The sequence below is a fragment of the Colossoma macropomum genome, unplaced genomic scaffold, assembly GCF_904425465.1.
Source record: "Colossoma macropomum unplaced genomic scaffold, Colossoma_macropomum, whole genome shotgun sequence".
Lineage (NCBI taxonomy): Eukaryota > Metazoa > Chordata > Actinopteri > Characiformes > Serrasalmidae > Colossoma > Colossoma macropomum.
The window spans coordinates 4,348,595-4,369,595 of NW_023494799.1; the positions used below are offsets into that span (position 1 = coordinate 4,348,595).

Below are 21,001 nucleotides of genomic sequence, written 5' to 3' on the forward strand. Positions count from 1 at the left end.
TTTTTTTTTCCTGAGTTTAACAAATTGGAAACAAATAAAGCACAAAATATAAAACTTTTGCCCCAGCATCATTTTATGTATTTTTCTTCATTGTGTTAAATTCAACTAATCAACAGTAATTGTGCTTTAAAGGTGTGCAGAAGTGTGTTCTCTGTAGAGGATGTGTTCACTTATGTTCACTCAGAAAGTCAACAAACATGCAGTGTGACCAGGGGAGCCCAAGTTATTCATCCCATATGTATTATATTAGGCCCCATATGTATTATATTTATGATTTATGTAATAAGTATATATATGTTAACTTAATCACAGTTAAATGAATTCATTGTAAACGTGTGTGTGTGTTTTTTTCTGTGTAGATGTTGATGAGTGTGAGATTGGAGCTCATAACTGCGACATGCACGCCGCCTGCGTTAACGTTCCGGGAAGCTTCAAGTGCCGCTGCAGGGACGGCTGGGTGGGAGACGGCATCAACTGCGTGGGTGAGTGAGCTGCGGACCACCTACGACCCTTTCCTAACTTTAACTCATAATATCAGTTTATTAGTTTCTTTTCCAGACTCACTGGTCAGCATTTAAATGAAATAATAACATAATAACAGTTAGCTAGCTGCTTTTGTTCTGTACCTTCAGCCTCCTGTGACCTCTGACCTCATGCTCTGTTTGTCCAGATTTGGACGAGTGTTCCACAGAGGAGCACAACTGCAACCCCAACGCCGACTGTGTCAACACACCGGGGTCTTACCGCTGCGCCTGCAAGGAGGGCTTCAACGGAGACGGATTCTCATGCAGCGGTACATCAGCTCACCTTAACAGAGTGTGAATAGAGAATCACAAAGAGAGAGAGAGAGAGAGAGAGAGAGAGAGAGAGAGAGAGATAGGGAACTTTATTTGCTGTTGTCTATGTTTTATTTTTAGCACTAAAGCCGTTGTATTGTCTCCCATTTGCTGGTAACTAAAGTGGTCAGTTCAGTAAATCTCATTAAAATGGAAGATCAGAGAGAGAGAGAGAGAGAGAGAGAGAGAAATGGAGGAGAATATTGTATGTATATCCTATACCTTTTGTTCTATCAGACATGGACGAATGTGCGGAGAACGTGAACCTGTGTGAGAACGGTCAGTGTCTGAACTCACCGGGGGGCTATCGCTGCGAGTGTGAGATGGGTTTCACTCCCACTGAGGACAGCAAGGCCTGTCAAGGTACGCACACATATCTATGCATGCATAAATATTAGTGGTGTAAAAAGTCTTGGCGAAAGCCGAAATTTGAAAGGGCCGAAAAAAAACTAAAACCGAAAAAAGCTGATAATAATAAAAACAATTTACATATAAAAAGTAGCTTCAGTGTCCAACATCCAACAGCAAAGAATCGTTGGTCATCCAAGGCAATGAATTACGTTATTTTTTAGCTATATTTTGGACTTTTGTTTAGGTTTTTTCAACATTTCATAAACAAAGTGCACAAATGGCGCCAGCAAAGCTGAAGGCTTATTTGTCGTTTTCATTACCATTAAAATTAATTTCAGCTGATTTTCTTTTTGACCATTATCAGTCTTTGACCATTTTGGGCAAATGCAAAAAAAAAAAATCAGTGGCCAAATTTTTGGTGTATCCCTGATAAACACAAACAGACTTGAACTACCATTCAAATGCGTGGAATCACGTGTTATATTAATAACTTAAATAAATAATAATGACATACTGAATGATATTTTTGTAAATGTTTTAGTCAGTACAGGTATTTAGTAGGCTTCACAATTTTATTTGTCTTTTCATCCATCTCACTACAATACCCAGCATGCATTACACAAATACATCATAAAACCATTGGGAATCCCCCTGCAGCAATATAGAAATGCTTTAATGTAGAGGTTAATAAATGCAGACGTGATATTCTGCTTCCTTGCAGTATCAATGGCTTCTCTCTGCGCTAGCCAGCAAAAAAATAAGCATAAAAAAATGTATTATTATTATTAAGATGGTTGGGTTTTAAATTATGGCCACAGTGCCCCTTTAAATGATGTGTCATATAAATAATGTATAGATGTATAATTAATATACATATCATGTAAATAAAATATAAAATAAATAATGAATTATCAGTTTAAAATGTTTTTGTCAGATTATCTGCCTTTGAGATTTCAACTTTTGAAATGTGATACATTCTGAGCATCATTAATGACAGTTTTCCAACATTTTATCCTCACTGTTCTTTGTCTTTGTTCACACACAGACATCGACGAGTGTAACTTCCAGAACATCTGCGTGTTCGGAACGTGCCAGAATCTGCCCGGAATGTTCCGGTGCGTGTGTGATGACGGATATGAGCTGGACCGCAGTGGAGGAAACTGCACAGGTGAGGAAAGCTGCTGCAGGTGGACCTCTTTGCAGAAGAGTGGACACTACTGGAGATCTGGAGACTTCAAGATGAAAGAGAAATATTCGTGCAACACCAAACAACACAACACCCACGGCTTATTAGGGGTGCCAAAAATGTATCGTAATGCATGGATCTGAAGGTGGAGATGCAAGTTTACACGTTAATAATGTTTCGCGTGATAAATAAATTATTAATTATTAATTTTCCTAGTTCGAGCAGGCTGAAGCCCGGCTGCAGCGCACTGTGTGTTGCTATGATAAGATGCACGATTGTAGTAGATTGTAGATTTTTAAAGTGACACATTCAGCACCTTAAGCAGATTACACAGGACAACTATGGATAAATCAACAAGCAGCAAACTAACAAAAGCATCAGCTCTAGTTCCGCTCAAGAACCTCCACTGTAACAAGAATTCAGGAGCTGTATAAATGAGAGCCAGAGGCTACAGTCATGAAGGAGCTGAACCGATGACTATAGTCTGTAAAAAAATTTATGGTATTAACTGAAAGAAATTTGTGTCCTAGTGGCCTGAAAATTTTAGGTATTAGAACTTCAAAAAATAAGTTGACAGGGCATAAAACACCTTAACCTGCTATTCAAAATTCAATTTAAAAACGTTAGAACAACAATTTATTCACAGTATATATATATATATATATATATATATATATATATATATATATATATATGTATATATACAAACACCCACATACTCATTGGTTTTAACATGCAGACACCGTTGCTCTCACTGGACGTCAGTGATGATGAAGACTAAAACTGTGTTCACTCTGTGGAAATCACTTATATAGCAATAACAAAAACACTGCTTTATAAACGAAAAAATAAATCAAGTTTAACGATTAAGACAAATGTGCGTAATCATGATTAATTACCGAATCTAGAACAATTATTCACAATTAGTTATATTAATCATCCCAGATATAATGCATTATAATATTCAGTGCAGTGTGCACTCTTTTTTCAAATAAAAAAATCAGAAATTCTTGGACTGTTTTCAAATATTTTGTTTTTGTATACGTATATTCTTGTGTATTTTTATTGTATGTTTACAAAACATTTTTTTTTTTTTGTGTATATTGCTCTTAGGTCTTAAATTGCCAGTCTTATTGAATGCTTATTCTTTCTCTCTCTCTCTCTCTCTCTCTCCCGTGTCTCTCAGACATAAACGAGTGCGCAGACCCAGTGAACTGCATTAACGGCCTGTGTGTGAACATGCCGGGCAGCTACCTGTGTAACTGTCCTGCGGACTTTGAGCTCAACCCCACAGGAGTAGGCTGTGTGGGTGAGTGTGGGCCTCATCATCACCTCATTGTCACAACACTGAGCTTGAAAGGAGCTTATATAGGGTGTTTTTGATTGATTATCCAGGAAGAAACAAGAATCATATGTCTGTTTTCTGCTGATGTTTGCAAAAGGTCTGTATTCAGAGAGGTTTGGTTTAAAATAGTTCCTTGTAGAGAAACTTACAGACTCAGATGTCTTTACAGTGGTGGTGATAGGAACCAGGGGTCACCATGACTACAGCACAAATAAAGACATTTTATTTACTATCCAAAACCACCAGTGAACCTACACACATTTTTTTAAATATAGAATGTTGTGATGGTTAAAAGGTAATGCATGTACCCCTCCACCATGAGTAGATTTTAGAAAATATGCTTCAGGCCAAAACATTTTCAATACTATCTTAAAATAAAGCAATGACTTGGATAATATTCTCAGTATTCATAACCACTTTGTGTAATAACTTTCTGCGAGGGAGATTTTAAAGGCATTAAACTATTCAGACGTCTGGTTCCTATCACCACCACTGTGAATGGTTCCGATTCGGTAAGTTTAGAATGGAGAATTTCACACCAAACCACTCTGAATGACTTTGTTTGCATTTAACCAACTTTTGAAAGATCAGTGGACTTTCCCTTTAACCTGTAGAGTATGGTCAGGAAACAGAGCCATTAGGACTGTTTATTACTTAAAAAACTATTTTTCAACTGTTTAGATGTGGACAGTCATTGTGGGTACAAATGGAAAAAACAGTCGAAGATGATTTGCAACAGCATGTTTTACTTTGTCCTTTACACATCAAGACTGTGAAGCTAACTGAACTGAAATAAACGGTGTATGTATCTCTCTCTCCCTCTCTCTCTCTCTGCAGACACTCGGGTGGGTAACTGCTTCCTGGACACGCTGGACCGTGGTGATGGAGGAATTTCCTGTAGCGCTGAAATCGGAGTGGGCGTGACCCGGGCGTCCTGCTGCTGCTCTCTGGGTGGAGCCTGGGGGAACCCCTGTGAACTTTGCCCCCCTGTCAACTCCAGTATGTCCTTTACACCTCAGAGTGACCTCTAGATACTGACCTGACCTGTCTTACAGGTTTTCCAAACGCTAGAGGGCGCTCCCGAGTGAGTCCAAAATGAATGGGTTAAGATGGAGCATTTGATCATAGTTTATAAATGTTTAAACATTTTTAATCTAAAAGAATACATTAATTTCCTGGGACAGTCCCCCTCTTATCACTGGGGTGGGGCCCTCAAGGGTCCATCTCAGTACCTTTAGTCAGGGAACATAACTGAACCATAATCCACTGAAATGATGTGTTCTAAGCTGTACTGACTCCACACACCCCGTCTCGTCTCCAGGACGTTTATTTTACTGTTCTGTTTAAAACATTCGGTTATGAAAAGTACAAATACGAACTTTTCACCTGGAAAAACCTATTTAAGGTTCACAATCAGACCTTAAAACCACTGTTGTACCTTTAAGGGTACATTTACATTGTTTGTACCTTGATGCTTGAAGAATGTACCTGAACAGAACCTTCGTTTGTGACAGTGTATGCATTAAAGAATAACTGATAATCTGAGTTTCTCTGTTTGTAGCGGAGTATAAAACTCTGTGTCCCGGAGGAGAGGGCTTCAGACCCAACCCCATCACAGTCATCCTGGAGGGTAAGAAACCCACCGCCAGCGTGTGTGTGTGTGCGTGCGCTCTTGTTGTCCTTGCCACATTAGCGCATTTGTGTGTGTGTGTGTGTGTGTGTGTGTGTGTGTGTGTGTGTGTGTGTGTGTGTGTGTGGTGCCCTTGCCGTTGCTGGGACTGTTGTTGATGTCTGATGGCTTTGCAGTTTATGCTTCAATGTGTGCATTAATGACCTCCCTCTCTCTCCCTCTCTCTCTCTCTCTCTCTCTATCTCTCTCCCTCTCTGCCAATCAATTCTCTCCCCCTTGTCCTTCGTTTTCTTTTCTCTATTTTCTTTTCATACTCTTACTCTCTCTGTCTCTCTCTATCTCCTTACTTTTTTCTCTCCATCTGTTTTTCTTTCTCTCTCACTATTTTCTATTTCTCTCATTCTTTACTTCTCCTCATCTTTCTCTCACCTCTTCCTTCTTTCTCCATCTCCTTTCATCTCTGTCTTTTTTCTCTCTTTCTTGTCCTGTTTTTTCCCTTTCTCTCTTTCTCTCTATCTCTCTCCCTCTCTCCCCTCTCTGACAATCAATTCTCTCCCCTTCTCTTTCCTTTTCTCTTTTTTCTCTTTATCTTTTCATTCTCTTACTCTCTCTATCTCTCTCTTACTTTTATTTTTTCCTCTCCATCCCTTTTTGTTTCTGTTTCTCTCTCTCACTCTCTATTTCTCTCATTCTTCACTTTGCCTTTTTCTTTCTCTCACTTTTTTCCTTTCTTTCACATCTCCTTCCCTCTCTTTCTCCTTCTCTTTTTCTTTCTCTCTTTCTTGTTCTGTATTTTCCCTCTCTCTTTCTCTCTCTTCCACACGCTCTTTCCCTTTCTGTTTCTCTCTCTCTCTCTCTCTCTCTCTCTCTCTCTCTCTCTCTCTCTCCCTCTGAGCAGATATTGACGAGTGTCAGGAGTTGCCGGGTTTGTGTCAGGGAGGTAACTGCGTGAACACCTTTGGCAGTTTTCAGTGCGAGTGTCCGGCGGGTTATTACCTGAACGAGGAGACGCGCATCTGTGAAGGTGAGAGAACACCAGCCAACTGGCAGAGTGACGCCTCACCAAGCTCACAATGTTACCTTCATTTAAAGGAGACAGACCTGAAATTCGCAGCGGAGTCCTTCTTTCTTAATTTTAGCCCAGTTCAGAATCACATCCTACATCTTTACGTATAAATGTCACAGACTAAAAAAAAGAAGGTCCGGCTCAATGTTTAGGCCTCGAATGCAAAATCAACGTACACTGATGAAGATACGATGACAACAGTAGATAATTGACTCGCATCCTTGGAAGACACGTCCATCACCAAGTTCTCTTTTAACTCTCTTTCAACACACTCAAAATCATCAGATTCATCCTCTCGGTAAAGGTGTCCGAAGCACAACCCATGCTACAATGTGTTCTTCCACATGTTGCATGCAATTACACATTTCCACCAGTGGGTTCTCCAAATTCCTAAAACTTAAATAAGTTTAGGCATAAGCCCAAGTTCCAGGGATGTTATGCCCCTCAGTCAGTTCTTGGCAGAATCCATGGATTCCACTAAAAAAATTAAATAAAAACTAAAATTGAAAATCTTTTCTGACACTTATGACACTTTTGTAGTGACTCTGAGCACAACTGCCCTCCTATTTAGACCTCTTTGTGCTTAAAATGTTTTTCTTTGCTGCTCTGCTCCTCCAGATATTGACGAGTGCACGGCCCACATTGGTATCTGTGGCCCGGGAACCTGCTACAACACCCTGGGCAACTACACCTGCGTCTGCCCTCCGGAGTACATGCAGGTCAATGGAGGAAACAACTGCATGGGTAAAATACATCTACTGTAAAATACGTACACCAACATCTACAGCAGCTAATGGTACATAGCAATATAACGAGTAACTAAAAATATCTTCAGACGTAGAACAGGGTTGTTTTAGTGTGTACATTACGTGACCTATTTTTGGTACCACATCTGTGGTACAAATCGCATCCATACATTGGACATTCAGTAAAAATCCAAGGCACACATACACATGTATGTAATTTCTTACCACTTCTTTAACCTGTTTGTCTTTTCCAGACATGAGGAAGAGCGTGTGCTACCGTAACTTTAACGACACGTGTGAGAACGAGCTGTCCTTCAACATGACGAAGAAAATGTGCTGCTGTTCTTATAACGTGGGAAAAGCCTGGAACAAGCCGTGTGAAGCCTGTCCAACTCCAGCTACCTGTGAGTAGCCTCACTTACCTGCAGCCTGATAATCCGTTAATAATCCGACTGATAGCTCAATCGGAATAGAATTCGTCCATGTATACAACACAGAGAATTTCATCAGATTGTTGAGTAGAGTGAGCATATAAACACCTCAGTCTATATTAGGCTTGAATTAAAACGACTGAGAAAGCTGCAGAAAGTAGAGAATGAAGTTCTAATAAAAGTGATACCCAGAATGCCTCATATTTCAAACACGATCAGATCTAGAGGTAGATAATTTAATTCAAAATTATAGTAATTTGTTCCCGAAGTGCTTGAAATATTGAATAAAACGTTCATCCCTTGTGTGTGTTGATGTGTTTGTTACTCAGTGGTCTGCTGGACCCACCACATTATTGTTTATTTTAAATCAATACAGTCATAACAATTTATGTAAAAATACCAGATGTTTAAAATATCACAAGTGTCCAGCGTAGGGTTCTCCTTTATCAGCTGTAGCCAGTCAGCAGCCTGTCCATGTTGTCCACCCTCACACACACACACACACACACACACACACACACACACAGATACACACTAACAGCAGGCCATGTAGGAGGAGAACAGAGTGAAGGACACAGCACCTCCACACTTTTACTCCCCGCGGGTTCACCCAACACCACATGTGTGATATAAATGTGTGGGGGGTGAACAGAGTGAAGACATTGTAAATGGGTTATTTTATATGTTCTTCACAGAAAATGAGCAAAGACCAAGAATCTGAGGCTGAAATAATAATAAAATCACATCATTTTTTCTTTTGGTAAACACTGAAAATGGGTCCCACAGACCTGAACACCACACAAGGGTTAACAGTTCATTTTGGTGTCTAGTCTATAAAATTGAAATCTATACTGTGCAACTTATTACTGTGTAATACAAATTGCTAATCTGACTCTTGAACAGTGATGTGAACATGTGATTCTTTGCTGGGTGGCTGTGTTAAGACTAATGGCTGTTTGTGTTTTGTTCAGCTGAGTATCTGCTCCTGTGTGGAAATCAGGCTCCAGGCTTCATCATTGACATTCACACTGGAAAACCCATCGGTAAGACGTTTCTCACTCTGCATTGATCTGAGCTTCTGTACAGGCGTGATTTCTCTTCTTTGGGTGAGTGAACTGAAGTGTGCCTGTGATGATTCAGATATCGACGAGTGCCGGGAGATCCCTGGAATCTGCGCCAACGGAGTGTGTATCAATCAGATCGGCAGCTTCCGCTGCGAGTGTCCCATGGGCTTCAGCTACAACAACATCCTGCTCATCTGCGAAGGTACGGCACAAACGCAGTAATGTTTATACAGTCAGTTAGCTCCCACTAAACCAGGGGTGTCCAAAGTCCGGCCCCAGGGCCAAACGCGGCCCACGGAGAGATTTTAATTGGCCCATGGCTTCTGTTTTGCAGTGTATTATAAGTGACCCGCCAGCCAGTATGTTGCAGTTCTCCCTGTCACCTGATGGTGGCAGCTGACCAGACCTGCAGCTTCACTTAGTGGATGACATTTAGTCAAGACTACAGACCTAAAGCTAAAACTAAACACTGAGAACAGCAGATTTTGGCGAGATGGAAAACTTCTCTTAGAACAAATTCAGTAGTTCAGTAAATATTAACCCTTTAAGGTCGAACAAAAACGTGGCTACACTGCGTTTATTTGATATGTAAAGAACATCACCTAACAAAACCAAAAATGTATAGATTTTTGTTTAGTTTGTCTCACAAATTATATTTTTCAACAAATAAGAATCATTTGAATAGGAATATGATATTAATAGGAGCATTAGACATGGTGTATTGTTACACTTAAACAGTTTAATTATTTATTATAAGCGCTTATCGATCCAAACTGTTCAGAACAAACAATCCAACAATAAAAGAAGCCTCATGCATCCTTTATACTAGATATATTATATCCATTATATAATATATAAATAATATTTTGAATCATTTGTGAATTATAGTTCGGCCCTCAGGTATTTTAACACAGTACAATCTGGACCTCTTTGAAAAAAGTTTGGACACCTCTTCACTAAACAATCTGAAAAATGGAAAAATGTTCTAGTCGTGTGTTTATATCTGATAACAGCGTAATTCTTCACCGTATCATTCCGCTGACAGAAGATCACTGAGCAGCAACAATGGTAGCTTGGCTCCAAACTGCTGGAACTACTTTTTCGGCATAAGAACTGCATGTTCAGAGTAGAGCTGGGCGATGTCACAAAAATGTTATATCATGATACTTCAGGAAGTTTCCACGATACATGATAAGTAACTATTTTTATTTTTTCTGACATCTGGTGAGCTGGAACTGACAAAGTAGTGCCATATTTAAAAAATACAGTAAAAAACAACAAACTTAATTATTTATATCTACGATTTCACACTGCACTGCACTAAATCCAGGTAAACAGGGTTAATTATGCACTCATTGTAATCAAACACACAGTTGGAAAGTGTTTTTAAGTACTGACGATATCCATGATATGCTCGGGAAAGCGTATTGTGACATATTGTGATTTAAATTATCATGATAACACTAAATATTGTCACATTGCCCGGAGTTTCTTTGCTTTATACAAGCATACTTACTTGTATGGTACACTGATCACTCTTCCAAACTGGTTCAAAGTCTTTTGACTTTTAACTGAATTGGACTTTGGACTAAAATCCCTTTGAGTGATCCTGTACCTTAATTATGTTTATTTTATTAAAATAATTGATTGAACATTCCTTTTTGTCTTCACCAAAACAATCATAGCATCACCGAAACCTTGCCAAATGTTTCAGTAGTGATGATTTTAGCTAATATTTAGCATAATTAAAAAAAGCACTAGCTGGTCCATGACTGATGACACATAAAATCATAATATTATCATATTTTCATATTTTAAAATCATCCAAACACAAAAAAAGTTTGCTTAATTGCAGAAAATATGCTTCGGTAGTGACAGTTCCTAAAGTTCCACACTGATTTTCAGACTTTGGGACACATTTATTTTAAAACAAAGGGATCTAACTGCTCACCAAATGAGCAGTTAAATGGCACCCCAATTATGGAATCACCCAAATAATGATTTAATGGTTTCCAGACTGTTGTTATAAGAGCACATTGAAATCTTGAGTGCTGTCGAGTGCTGATATCAGAACAAGGTGGTAAAATGGGCGTGTCCTCTGGCTTTATTCCTAATATTGCACTGTCAATGTTGCTTATAATTACACGTGTGATTTAGTTTCCCTATTTAAATAAACTTGATTAGTCTTTAATATGGTACGTTATTGCAAACCAACATGAAAAGCATCTTAAACAGCTGGATTGCTTCAAACTTTTTGAACCGGCAGTGTTTACACACACACAGGTCTTATCAGACGCTGCAGTGGCAGCCAGACTCCTTTAAGCTCCGGGCTGCTGTTGGATTAGACTGCTGCAGCTGATCTATTACCTCTCAGTGCTTTTTCACTGGACATTTACAGCTCAATTGACTGATTACAGCACTTTGTGTGTTTCTTTCTTTCTTTCATTCCCTCTCTGTTCTTTCTTCTTCTTCCAGATATCGATGAGTGTAACAGTGGGGATAACCTGTGTCAGCGGAACGCCAACTGCATCAACATCCCCGGGAGCTACCGCTGCGAGTGTTCTCCGGGCTATAAGCTCTCCCCCAGCGGAGCCTGCGTGGGTGAGTCCAGCCTTCTAAACCTGCCTGGGATGGACCATCTCAGACAAATAGAGGGGGAGGCCAAACATTTCGTCACTATTCTGCTGAGATAGCAAAAGTGTTTTTGTGCTTTATTTAAGTTTTTGAAACGGCTGCTGCTAATTTTCCCTCTTATTTGTTTGTTTTAGAATCTTACCTGTTTGACTACGTTAAAGGGGAATTCTACTGATTTTTCAAAATTTCTGGATAATGAAATCATTAAGCTCATTCACAGAAGGTTGTTACATGAAATGGTTACAAGTAGAATACCTGATGTCTGAGATGCGAGCCCAATGAAAGCCTTTTCAGATTTCCCACTATTTAATCATAATCAATATTACCGCTCAAAATATATCGCTGCCGTTGGAACAAAACCTCATATCTCCATTTTTTCAGTGTTTTACATAATCTGAAAATACCTGTTGGTCTTTACATTTTCTGTAAATTTTGTGATGAACGGGTCAAAAGAAATGACCCAAAATGACTTGGAAAAAAGTCTGGTTCCATTGACTTACATTAAAAGTGAAGTATGTCTTTTCCTTCTCCTGTAAAGTTACCATTTTGGAGATACGAGCGTTTCAGCAGCGATGTAGAAAATGGCTATATCCGCCTTGTAGACATGGTGCCCCCTGGTTCAGATCTCCACCACTGTAAATAAATCTGCCTCTGTAAGATTCTCTGCAATAAACCATTTCACGTCAAATCATCTTGAATTACCTTTTTTTTACATTTCAACAATTGAATTTTACAGAGATGTTGAAAACTTGGTGGAATTCCCCTTTAACTGATGAAAATCTGTCGTCTGAGTAGTTGGTGAGCTCTTCGTAGGTCATACTAAAATGGATCTGCATGTGGAATTGGAGCTCAGGCTTTAAAGCTGAATGTTTGTTATGCTGTAGATGGAACGTTAATGGTATGACTCTTTTTCGTAGATCGTAATGAATGTATAGAAAAACCCAACGTGTGCAGCCACGGAGAGTGCATCGACACACAGGGCAGCTACCGCTGTCTCTGCCACAACGGCTTCAAGGCCACGGCCGATCAGACCATGTGCATGGGTGAGTTTGTGTCCATGTCTCCAAAAAACAGCGTGGTCCTAAAAAGAACAGTTAATCGCTGTCTTTCTTTCTCTCTGCTGCTCTCTGTGTGTCCGTCTGTCTCATTCTTTACTTCTACCCTACCACCCCCCCACTTCTATCCCTCTCTCTGACAGATATCGATGAGTGTGAGAGGCAGCCATGTGGTAACGGGACGTGTAAGAACACTGTGGGCTCCTATAACTGTCTCTGCTTCCCCGGCTTCGAGCTCACACACAACAACGACTGCATGGGTGAGTCGCCAGGTCTTTACGGCCTTAGCAATTCAACAACAACATAGAGGAAACGGTCTCGCTGTTCACTCACAGCAGCACATGGTGTGAAAGTAAGTGCCATGAGTTTGAGGAAAACATCTCAGAAGATTATTTACTTTTTTTTCCTTCAGAGCTCAGAAGTAAAGTAGAGAATTAGAAAATGCGTGTAATAATAAACAGTAATTATCCATATAATATAATATGGAAAAACATAGTTAGCAAGTCCAGAAAAATATTTGTATTTCCAAAGTGGTAAATCTACCATAAGATAATAAATAAATACATACATACATAAATATGTAAATGTCGGATTGTTTTTATCAAAGTTACCAAACTTTTTGCCACATTTCCAACTCTTTGGTCTCCTTTTTAGCAAAAGAGCATAAAAGATTGCCAGATGAAGGTCGTAGAGGCTGAAACGTTGCACAAATGCATGAATAAATAAGAGAGCTTTAATAAGAAAACAGTGTGGTGACATTTGTTGTTGCTTTTTAGTGCTCTTTTGTGTCCCGAACCTTTGGAGAAGGCAAAAATGATAAAGGGCATTAATATAAAGAAATCTTTATTCCAAGTAATTTAGCCTGTTTCTATTGGTTCATTCATCATGAAATTTTATTTGCAATAAGGGTGGCGCAGTGGGTAGCACTGTCGCCACACAGCAAGGAAGGCCTGGCTTTGATCCCCGGCTGGGCGATCAGGGTCCTTTCTGTGTGGAGTTTGCATGTTCTCCCCGTGTCAATTGGAGATGCTGAATTGCCCCTAGGTGTGAGTGTGTGTGATTGTATACCTCTGTCTGTTTGCCCTGTGATGGACTGGCGACCTGTCCAGGGTGTTTCCTGCCTTCTGCCCAATGACCGCTGGGATAGGCTCCAGCGACCCAGAAGGATAAGCGACTTAGAAAGTGTGTGTGTGTATTTGCAATAAAAAATTAAAAATAACAAGCTTTAAAATGACCTTATGATGGACACAAAATAATCATAAAATGAAAAGAAAGATTTAAAAATGACAAACTGTTCATCAAAATTAAGTTACCTCCACTTCTGGATGTGGTTAGAACATCACATCATAACTGTGAATAAGTTATAGCCTGTGTGGTTGCACTGGACCAGCGTAGAATTGTTTTATACACTCAACAACTTTTCCAACATAGCAAAGCATTGCTGTCTGTGTCTGAGCTGTGTATCTGTGTGTCTCACATTGCTGTTTGTGTTTGTGTAGATGTGGATGAGTGCAGTACGCTGGTCGGTCAGGTTTGTAGGCATGGTCAGTGCATCAACAGCCTGGGCTCCTTCCAGTGCCTGTGCCAGGAGGGCTATGAGCTCACCCCCGATAACAAGAACTGCGTGGGTAAGACTTAACGCTGTTACACCTCCACAGCCTGCGATACTGTATTTACTCACACAGCCTCAGCAAAAAGACACCCTGCTCTCTGTATCTCACCCTGAAATGCATGACTGATGCTTTAGTACTGCTGCTTTTTTATTATGTGTTTTTCATGTCAGTTACTTTTGTACAAAAAATTTACAAAAAAACACTTTTGTAACACTAATTAACTCACCTTTTCTTCAGACATAAACGAGTGCGTGACATTCCCTGGCACCTGCTCTCCGGGCACCTGTCAGAATCTGGATGGCTCATTCCGCTGTATCTGTCCTCCTGGTTATGCTGTGCAGAATGACCAGTGCATCGGTGAGTCTGCTCCGCCCCTGCTGCTTAAAGGACTCATATTATTAAACAAAAAAATCAGATGTTTGTTTGGGCTGATATGATCAGAAAACACTGCTATTTGATGGTGGTTTGGGCTGATATGAGCAGAAGACGCTGCTGTCAGATATTGTTTTGGGCCAATATAAGCAGAAAACGCTGCTATCAGATACTGGTTTGGGCCGATGTGAACAGAAAATGCTGCTATCAAATACTTGTTCGGGCCAAGATGAGCAAAAAACACTGTTATCAGATACTGGTTTGGGCCAATATGAGCATGAAACACTGTTCTCAGATGTTGGTTTGAGCAAATATGAGCAAAAAATGCTGCTATTAGATATTGGTTTGGGCCGATATTACACAGGTTACAACAAATTACAAATTACGCAACAGCTTGCTAAAGAAAGAAAAGAAAGACAGAAGTAGCAAAGGCTTTAAACAGGAAGAGGCTGGAAACAGCGAGAGCTCGAACCAGAGTGAACATCGGTCCGGCTTTCCAACTGTGGCAAAACCTGAGGGAGCTGAAAGGTCTTGAAAGTGACACCAAGTTTGCTGTTTTTCTGTTGGACTGGTAATTATCTGGTTTGTTTTGCTTTTGGAGGAATTTATTTTCCTGTATTATGTAGCCAACCTCACTAGCTACTGATGTAGCTACATTATGTATTAGTCCACAGTGTAATCTGTGTGTGTAAATGTTCAACAATGTCTGCATTGTAGTTTTGAACACGTGTCGTTTGATGGTGTTTATTGTACGTTAGTCTATATTGGCTTTGAACAGGATGTTTTACAGATGAAGTGATGTAGGTGATGAAATCATGACTAGTCAGTTAAGGGAAGTGCTTCAGTTAAAATAGCTTAATTTAAAAACATTCATTTTTTAAGAAGAAACATCAGAATAGCTGTGCCACCTCACGCACCGTTGACCATCTCGTGTGCTCGGCCCACAGTGACAGTGACCATCTGTTACTGGGCTTCTGTGGGTTACCTTCCTGACCTTTACCCTCAGACTGCCTCTAACAGGAAGACTGCCCTCTCTCTCACTCCCTCTCTCGCTCTCTCTCTCTCTGTTTGCAGACATTAACGAGTGTGAAGTTGAGCCCAACATCTGTCAGTTTGGCACCTGTATTAACACCCCGGGGAGTTTCCAGTGTATCTGCCAGCCTGGGTTTGTTCTGTCTGATAACGGCCGCCGCTGCTTCGGTGAGTTCAGCCTGCCACTCGCAACAGAGGTGCACAGATACAGACGCTGGTATCAGTTCTGTTGCAGTGCTAAAGTGTTCGGTAACACTTTATTTGGAGTGGACCTTTGTAGATAATTCATAAACTCATAACAGATTATCAGTGAAACATCAACAACACCAGTGAAGTAGCAGTAGTGAAGCATCTGATTACACTGAAGTAAATATCTTGTAGATGTTCTGTTGATACATTACTTACATTAAGTAGATGTAGTGTTAATGTTTTACTTCCATGATGCAAAAGCTAACCTTACCAGCCTCACCCTGGCCCTAATCCTCACCCTAACCTTAACCTCAACCCAAATCCTAATCCTAACCTTCGTATGTTTTTGACATGTTACTGAGAGTCTGTTGAGTGTTTGTTTCATCTAAAAGGACCACTCAAAATAAGGTGTCACCAAGAGCTCTATCAGTGCTGGTAATAGTTCCTATAAAACTGATACTGTTATTGTTTTAATTTCACTTTCACTTTTCACATTTTTGCTGCCCTTATTGTATTTAAATATGCAATGATTACAAAAAAAAAGTTGGCGTCTGTATCAGTAACCAGATTATAACCAGATACCTCAAATAAGGTACATGAATTGGTACCAGTAGTGTGAGTCAATGAGTGCGTTTACATGCACTCAATAATCTGATAACTACAGAAAATCAGATTTTGTCAGTAATCCGATCAACGCATTTATATGCACTTGAGTAATCAGATAATGGAGAAACTCCAGGTCTACATGTGTCAGACAGTAATCAGATTTCTGCTTTGCAACCAGCCAATAAACTCACAGAAGAAGACGTGACGTAAATGTAATGTAAAACTCGTAAATCTTGTAAAACTTGCGCCACTTTACCTGAGAATATGAACATACATCATCTAGAAGATAAAGAATATTTAAATCCTTTATTTCGTCAAGCATGTAGTCTGGTTCAGTGTCGCTCCAAAAGTGTTTTGCTGCATCGCGCGGTGACGCTGCTCGCTTATTTCCGGTGCCGCCGTTTGTTTTCTCACACGCACAGACTGAGAAATCCGACAGAAATCAGAGTAAGAGTTTACATGCACTGAGAAATCTAATTACTGAGCTAAAATCCAGCTCTCTTTATTGGATTTCTTAATCAGATTTCTATATCGGAGTACGGTGTTTACATGACCATTTAAATAATCAGATAACTGCAGAAATCGGAATATGATCAGATTATTAAATGCATGTAAACGCACTCTGTTTCTGTCTATGCGCTGATCACTGAACACATTTTTCCCTGTTGTCTCTCCGTTAAGACACACGGAAGAGTTTCTGCTTCACACGTTTCGAGAATGGTAAATGCACAGTGCCCAAAGCTCTGAACACAACCAAGGCCAAGTGCTGCTGCAGTAAGATGCCAGGCGAAGGCTGGGGAGACCCCTGTGAACTCTGCCCCCGCGAGAATGAGGGTGAGACTCATTACACACACAGAGATCTGCTGGATTTGTGAAGTAAATGATGTATGTATATGTTACAGATGTATCAATACTGATACACACTACTGTTTACAATCATAAAACCATCAAGCTAAAGAGCAGCATCACTTGCAATAATACTGTTTAAATTATATTCAAGTATTATAAATTAAACACCAAAAATATATTTTTAGATGTTTTATTATTTGAAACCTGTGAAGTCACGGCTTATTAGAATCTTTTATTTTTTCATTTTTCTGCAAATAATTTTGATTTATATCATGGGGTTTTCAAAGAGGACTCATTACTTAGCCCCCAGTTTATGTTCAGTAAATCATTTAAACTGCAGGTTTATTATTCTGTTAATAAGCTTGAGGAATTGCTATAGATTATTTAGTAACTACTATGAATTATTAACTAATTAGTCTGAATTATTCATTAGCGATTATGAAATTTTCGTAACATAATCATTCAGTAACTACTATGTTGATAAACCGCTGAATTCAGTATCTACTATGACTATTCAGTAACTGCTATGAATTTTTCAGTAACTATTTTAAATTATTCGGTAGCTAGTATGAATATTTAGTAGCTTCTATGAATTATCCTGCATCCATTTTGAATTATTCAGTAACTGCTAAAAATTGTTAAGTATCTACTTTGAATATTCAGTAACTTCCATAAATTATTCACTAACTACTATGAATTATTTTGTAATTAGTCTGAATTATTCATTCGTTATTATGAAAAATTTAGTAACTACCATAATTATTCAGTAACTACTGCAAATTATTCAATAGCTACTATGAATTATTCAGTAACGTCCATGAATTATTCAGTACCTACTATGAAATCTGTAAGTTATGTAGAGAATGAGAAATTAAAGTGAGGGCCCACATACAGACCATTACAGTTTAAAGGGAGGTGTGATATCTGTGTCCTCATCATGTGTGTCCTCCTGTCCTCCTGCAGCTGCGTTTGACAGTCTGTGTCCCTACGGTCACGGAGCCCTGCCTGGACCAGGAGAGGGCCGAGAGGGTGAGAATCCAGCACAACACACAACCTGCTGTTCAAATACAATACAAACACACACAAACACGTACATATACACTCACTGGTCACACACACACACTCACACTGGCCGCTGTGGAGGAAGATGATCTTTTTAAGCCCCAGAGTGTCCAGTTTGATGAATATCCTCTCTATGCTGTGCAGATATGAACGAGTGTCTGGATAACCCCGGTATCTGTGTGAACGGAGTGTGCATCAACACAGACGGCTCCTTCCGTTGCGAGTGTCCATTCGGCTACAACCTGGACTACACTGGGGTCAACTGTGTCGGTAAGTCCACAGACATTCACATCCAAACAGAGTCAGGAAATGTCTATATGTTCCAGGACTGCACAGTTATATTCATACAAGTTGCGAATGCGATCCTACCTCACAGTATTTTAAAACACATGGAGACATAGTTAAAGACTAGCCTACATCATGTTGACTCACGTTACTTACAGTTGTTGAAATTTGCCTCAATTTCTGAAAATGTTGCCCTCATTTATTGAATCATATTGCAGCCTTTTGAGAAATCAGTGTATTTGCAAGAACAAACATGTATAATATGGAATATATATATATATATATATATCTCCCCTGTGTACCCTGCATGTCATTTATCTAGACTCACATATTGCATATATGGAAATGTGTACAACTGTACATATTATAGCTTTTATTTCATAACTTATATTACTGTACAAAAACAGTACATTGGAAATGGTGCAACACAATATATACACATATATACATATACACAATGTACAATGTGTACATTGTGTATATGTGTATATATTTAGAGACTAGTGTGTGTGTGTATATGTATATATATATATATATATATATATATAGTTTCTTTTCTTATTTATGTATATTTAAGTACTACTAGGGGGCTACGGAGCTGTGTAAATGTGATGTGACAAACGTGATTTAATTTGATTTGATGTAAGACAACCTCTCATATCTGAAATGGTATCTATTCACTTCTGTTGAGTGAAAGAATAACTTAAGCTAAGTTAGATAACTGAACTCTTTCCAAAAGAAAAAAAGCAATGAAATGAATGAAATGTTCACAATATAAAGAGTAGTTTGTGTTTCTAAATATAAAAGAAAAAGGAAGTGCTTAAAAATTGTGCTTAAAAAAAACAAACCCACACATATGCACTCATGAAGGACTGTTGTGAACCTTCTTTCTTTTTGTCTTCCCGCTCTCAGATACAGACGAGTGTTCGATCGGAAACCCGTGCGGTAACGGCACCTGCACCAACGTGGTGGGAGGATTCGAGTGCTCCTGTCAGGAGGGATTCGAACCTGGACCCATGATGACCTGCGAAGGTACGTAAACCCTTAGTGTAGCGCAAAGTTGAGGAACTGAGGGTCCAGCTCAGTTTGGTGATTTTCCTGCTCTGGCACACCAGCTAAACCTGCTAGTCAACAAATGAGTTGAATCAGGTGTGCTTGAGTAGGAAAATCACCAAACTGTGCAGGAATCCGACCCTCCAGGACTGAAATTCCCTGCCTGTGTATAGAGATTTAACCTTACAATGACTCTTTGGTAAAAGATTCAGTGCACTGGATTCATTTGATTCAGTTGGATCATTTTGTTTAGTTCAGTATTATTTTTATAAATGTGATACACTAAATAAACAGATATGACAGGAGGAATTATTTACACAGTAATGGAATGTAGACAATAAAAATAATGCACCAAGCTTTTTTCAGATTTGTATGTTTTAGTTAAAAAAATGAACGTCCTTTATTGAATATGATTGTATTTGATTATAATTGATCGTAATGTTCCAGCGTCAGTGCAGTTGGATCACTGCATTCAGATCAGTGCATCAGAGTGCATTTTACAGCCTTAGTGTGAACGCAACACTTTTAATTTTTTAACCACCCGAATCTGGCCCCACATTTCAGTGCCTCAGTGCCTCAGTGCCTCAGCAGTAGTCATTCTAAAGTCAGAACAGTCCAAGTATTGCATATGATTTGAGACCATATGAAAAAATACTGCTGTTGTTTTTCTCTCTGACTGTGTATTCATCTCTCTCTCTCTCTCTCTCTCTCTCTCTCTCTCTCTCTGTCTCAGATATTAACGAGTGTGCGCTGAACCCGCTGCTGTGTGCGTTCCGCTGTGTGAACACGTTCGGCTCCTATGAGTGTATGTGTCCTGCAGGATACGTGCTGAGGGACGACCAAAGGATGTGTCGAGGTGAGAAACGACCACATACAGCTCCGTTTCTTACAGCTGAGAAACTCTCTGTTATCAACATCAGGGTTAACACAACATCCCCATGTATTAGTAGAATGTTTACTGAAGTGAGAATACTGTTTTTAATCATTTTCTAATTTATATTTTAATGTTTTATTCTATTAAACTGAGAGAATGATTTCCCTGTAATAACCTGATATACATACTTTAGTTATTTACAAGGATTATGTTATGATCTCTTTAAACCCAAGGCAGAGATCGTAATAAGCTACATATATACAAAAGCATTTATTGAGTACTTTTTATTTGGAGGTAGCTGTCCCAAACGCTAACCTCTAACCCTTTGTATTTTTTTTTATTTAGAATTAGGTTTGTCAGGAGTTTAATTTGCAAATAATAATAAAAAAAAAAATAAGAAAAATGCTGTCCTGCGTTTTCATGTCACTACCGAAGTACAGAGTTTTAGTCCATAGGCGAAGACTTATTTTAGCCATGCCCCTACATTTTAGAGCAGGAAGTGAGACTGCATCCCTGTCCCTCATGGCCACATGATGAGCTGTTGGAATCCCTTTTTTTTATAAATGTGTCCCAAAGTTAGAAAGTCAGTGTGGAACATTAAGAACTGTCACTAATGTCAGTACTGAAAGACATATTACTGATTCAATGGGTGTATATACTCCTATCGCTATATTGCATATCTCCAAAATGGTAACTTTACAGAAGAAGGAAAAAACATACTT

General features: G+C 39.2%; 1 protein-coding gene across 1 annotated transcript in view; it reads left to right on the plus strand.

Annotated features, from left to right (window-relative positions):
- Nucleotides 1-21,001, plus strand: part of fbn2b (fibrillin 2b) — a 130,785-nt gene that overhangs the window by 92,961 nt on the left and 16,823 nt on the right. Inside the window, exons 32-54 of the mRNA XM_036586043.1 lie at nt 360-482; nt 671-793; nt 1,074-1,199; nt 2,233-2,355; nt 3,560-3,682; nt 4,556-4,717; nt 5,280-5,348; nt 6,247-6,372; nt 7,033-7,158; nt 7,415-7,564; nt 8,563-8,634; nt 8,732-8,857; nt 11,131-11,256; nt 12,207-12,332; nt 12,488-12,604; nt 13,844-13,972; nt 14,195-14,314; nt 15,404-15,529; nt 16,838-16,990; nt 17,969-18,034; nt 18,212-18,337; nt 19,265-19,384; nt 20,139-20,261. Of these exons, the coding sequence (XP_036441936.1) occupies nt 360-482; nt 671-793; nt 1,074-1,199; nt 2,233-2,355; nt 3,560-3,682; nt 4,556-4,717; nt 5,280-5,348; nt 6,247-6,372; nt 7,033-7,158; nt 7,415-7,564; nt 8,563-8,634; nt 8,732-8,857; nt 11,131-11,256; nt 12,207-12,332; nt 12,488-12,604; nt 13,844-13,972; nt 14,195-14,314; nt 15,404-15,529; nt 16,838-16,990; nt 17,969-18,034; nt 18,212-18,337; nt 19,265-19,384; nt 20,139-20,261 (2,781 nt within the window). The remainder of the gene's footprint in view (nt 1-359; nt 483-670; nt 794-1,073; nt 1,200-2,232; nt 2,356-3,559; nt 3,683-4,555; nt 4,718-5,279; nt 5,349-6,246; nt 6,373-7,032; nt 7,159-7,414; nt 7,565-8,562; nt 8,635-8,731; nt 8,858-11,130; nt 11,257-12,206; nt 12,333-12,487; nt 12,605-13,843; nt 13,973-14,194; nt 14,315-15,403; nt 15,530-16,837; nt 16,991-17,968; nt 18,035-18,211; nt 18,338-19,264; nt 19,385-20,138; nt 20,262-21,001) is intronic.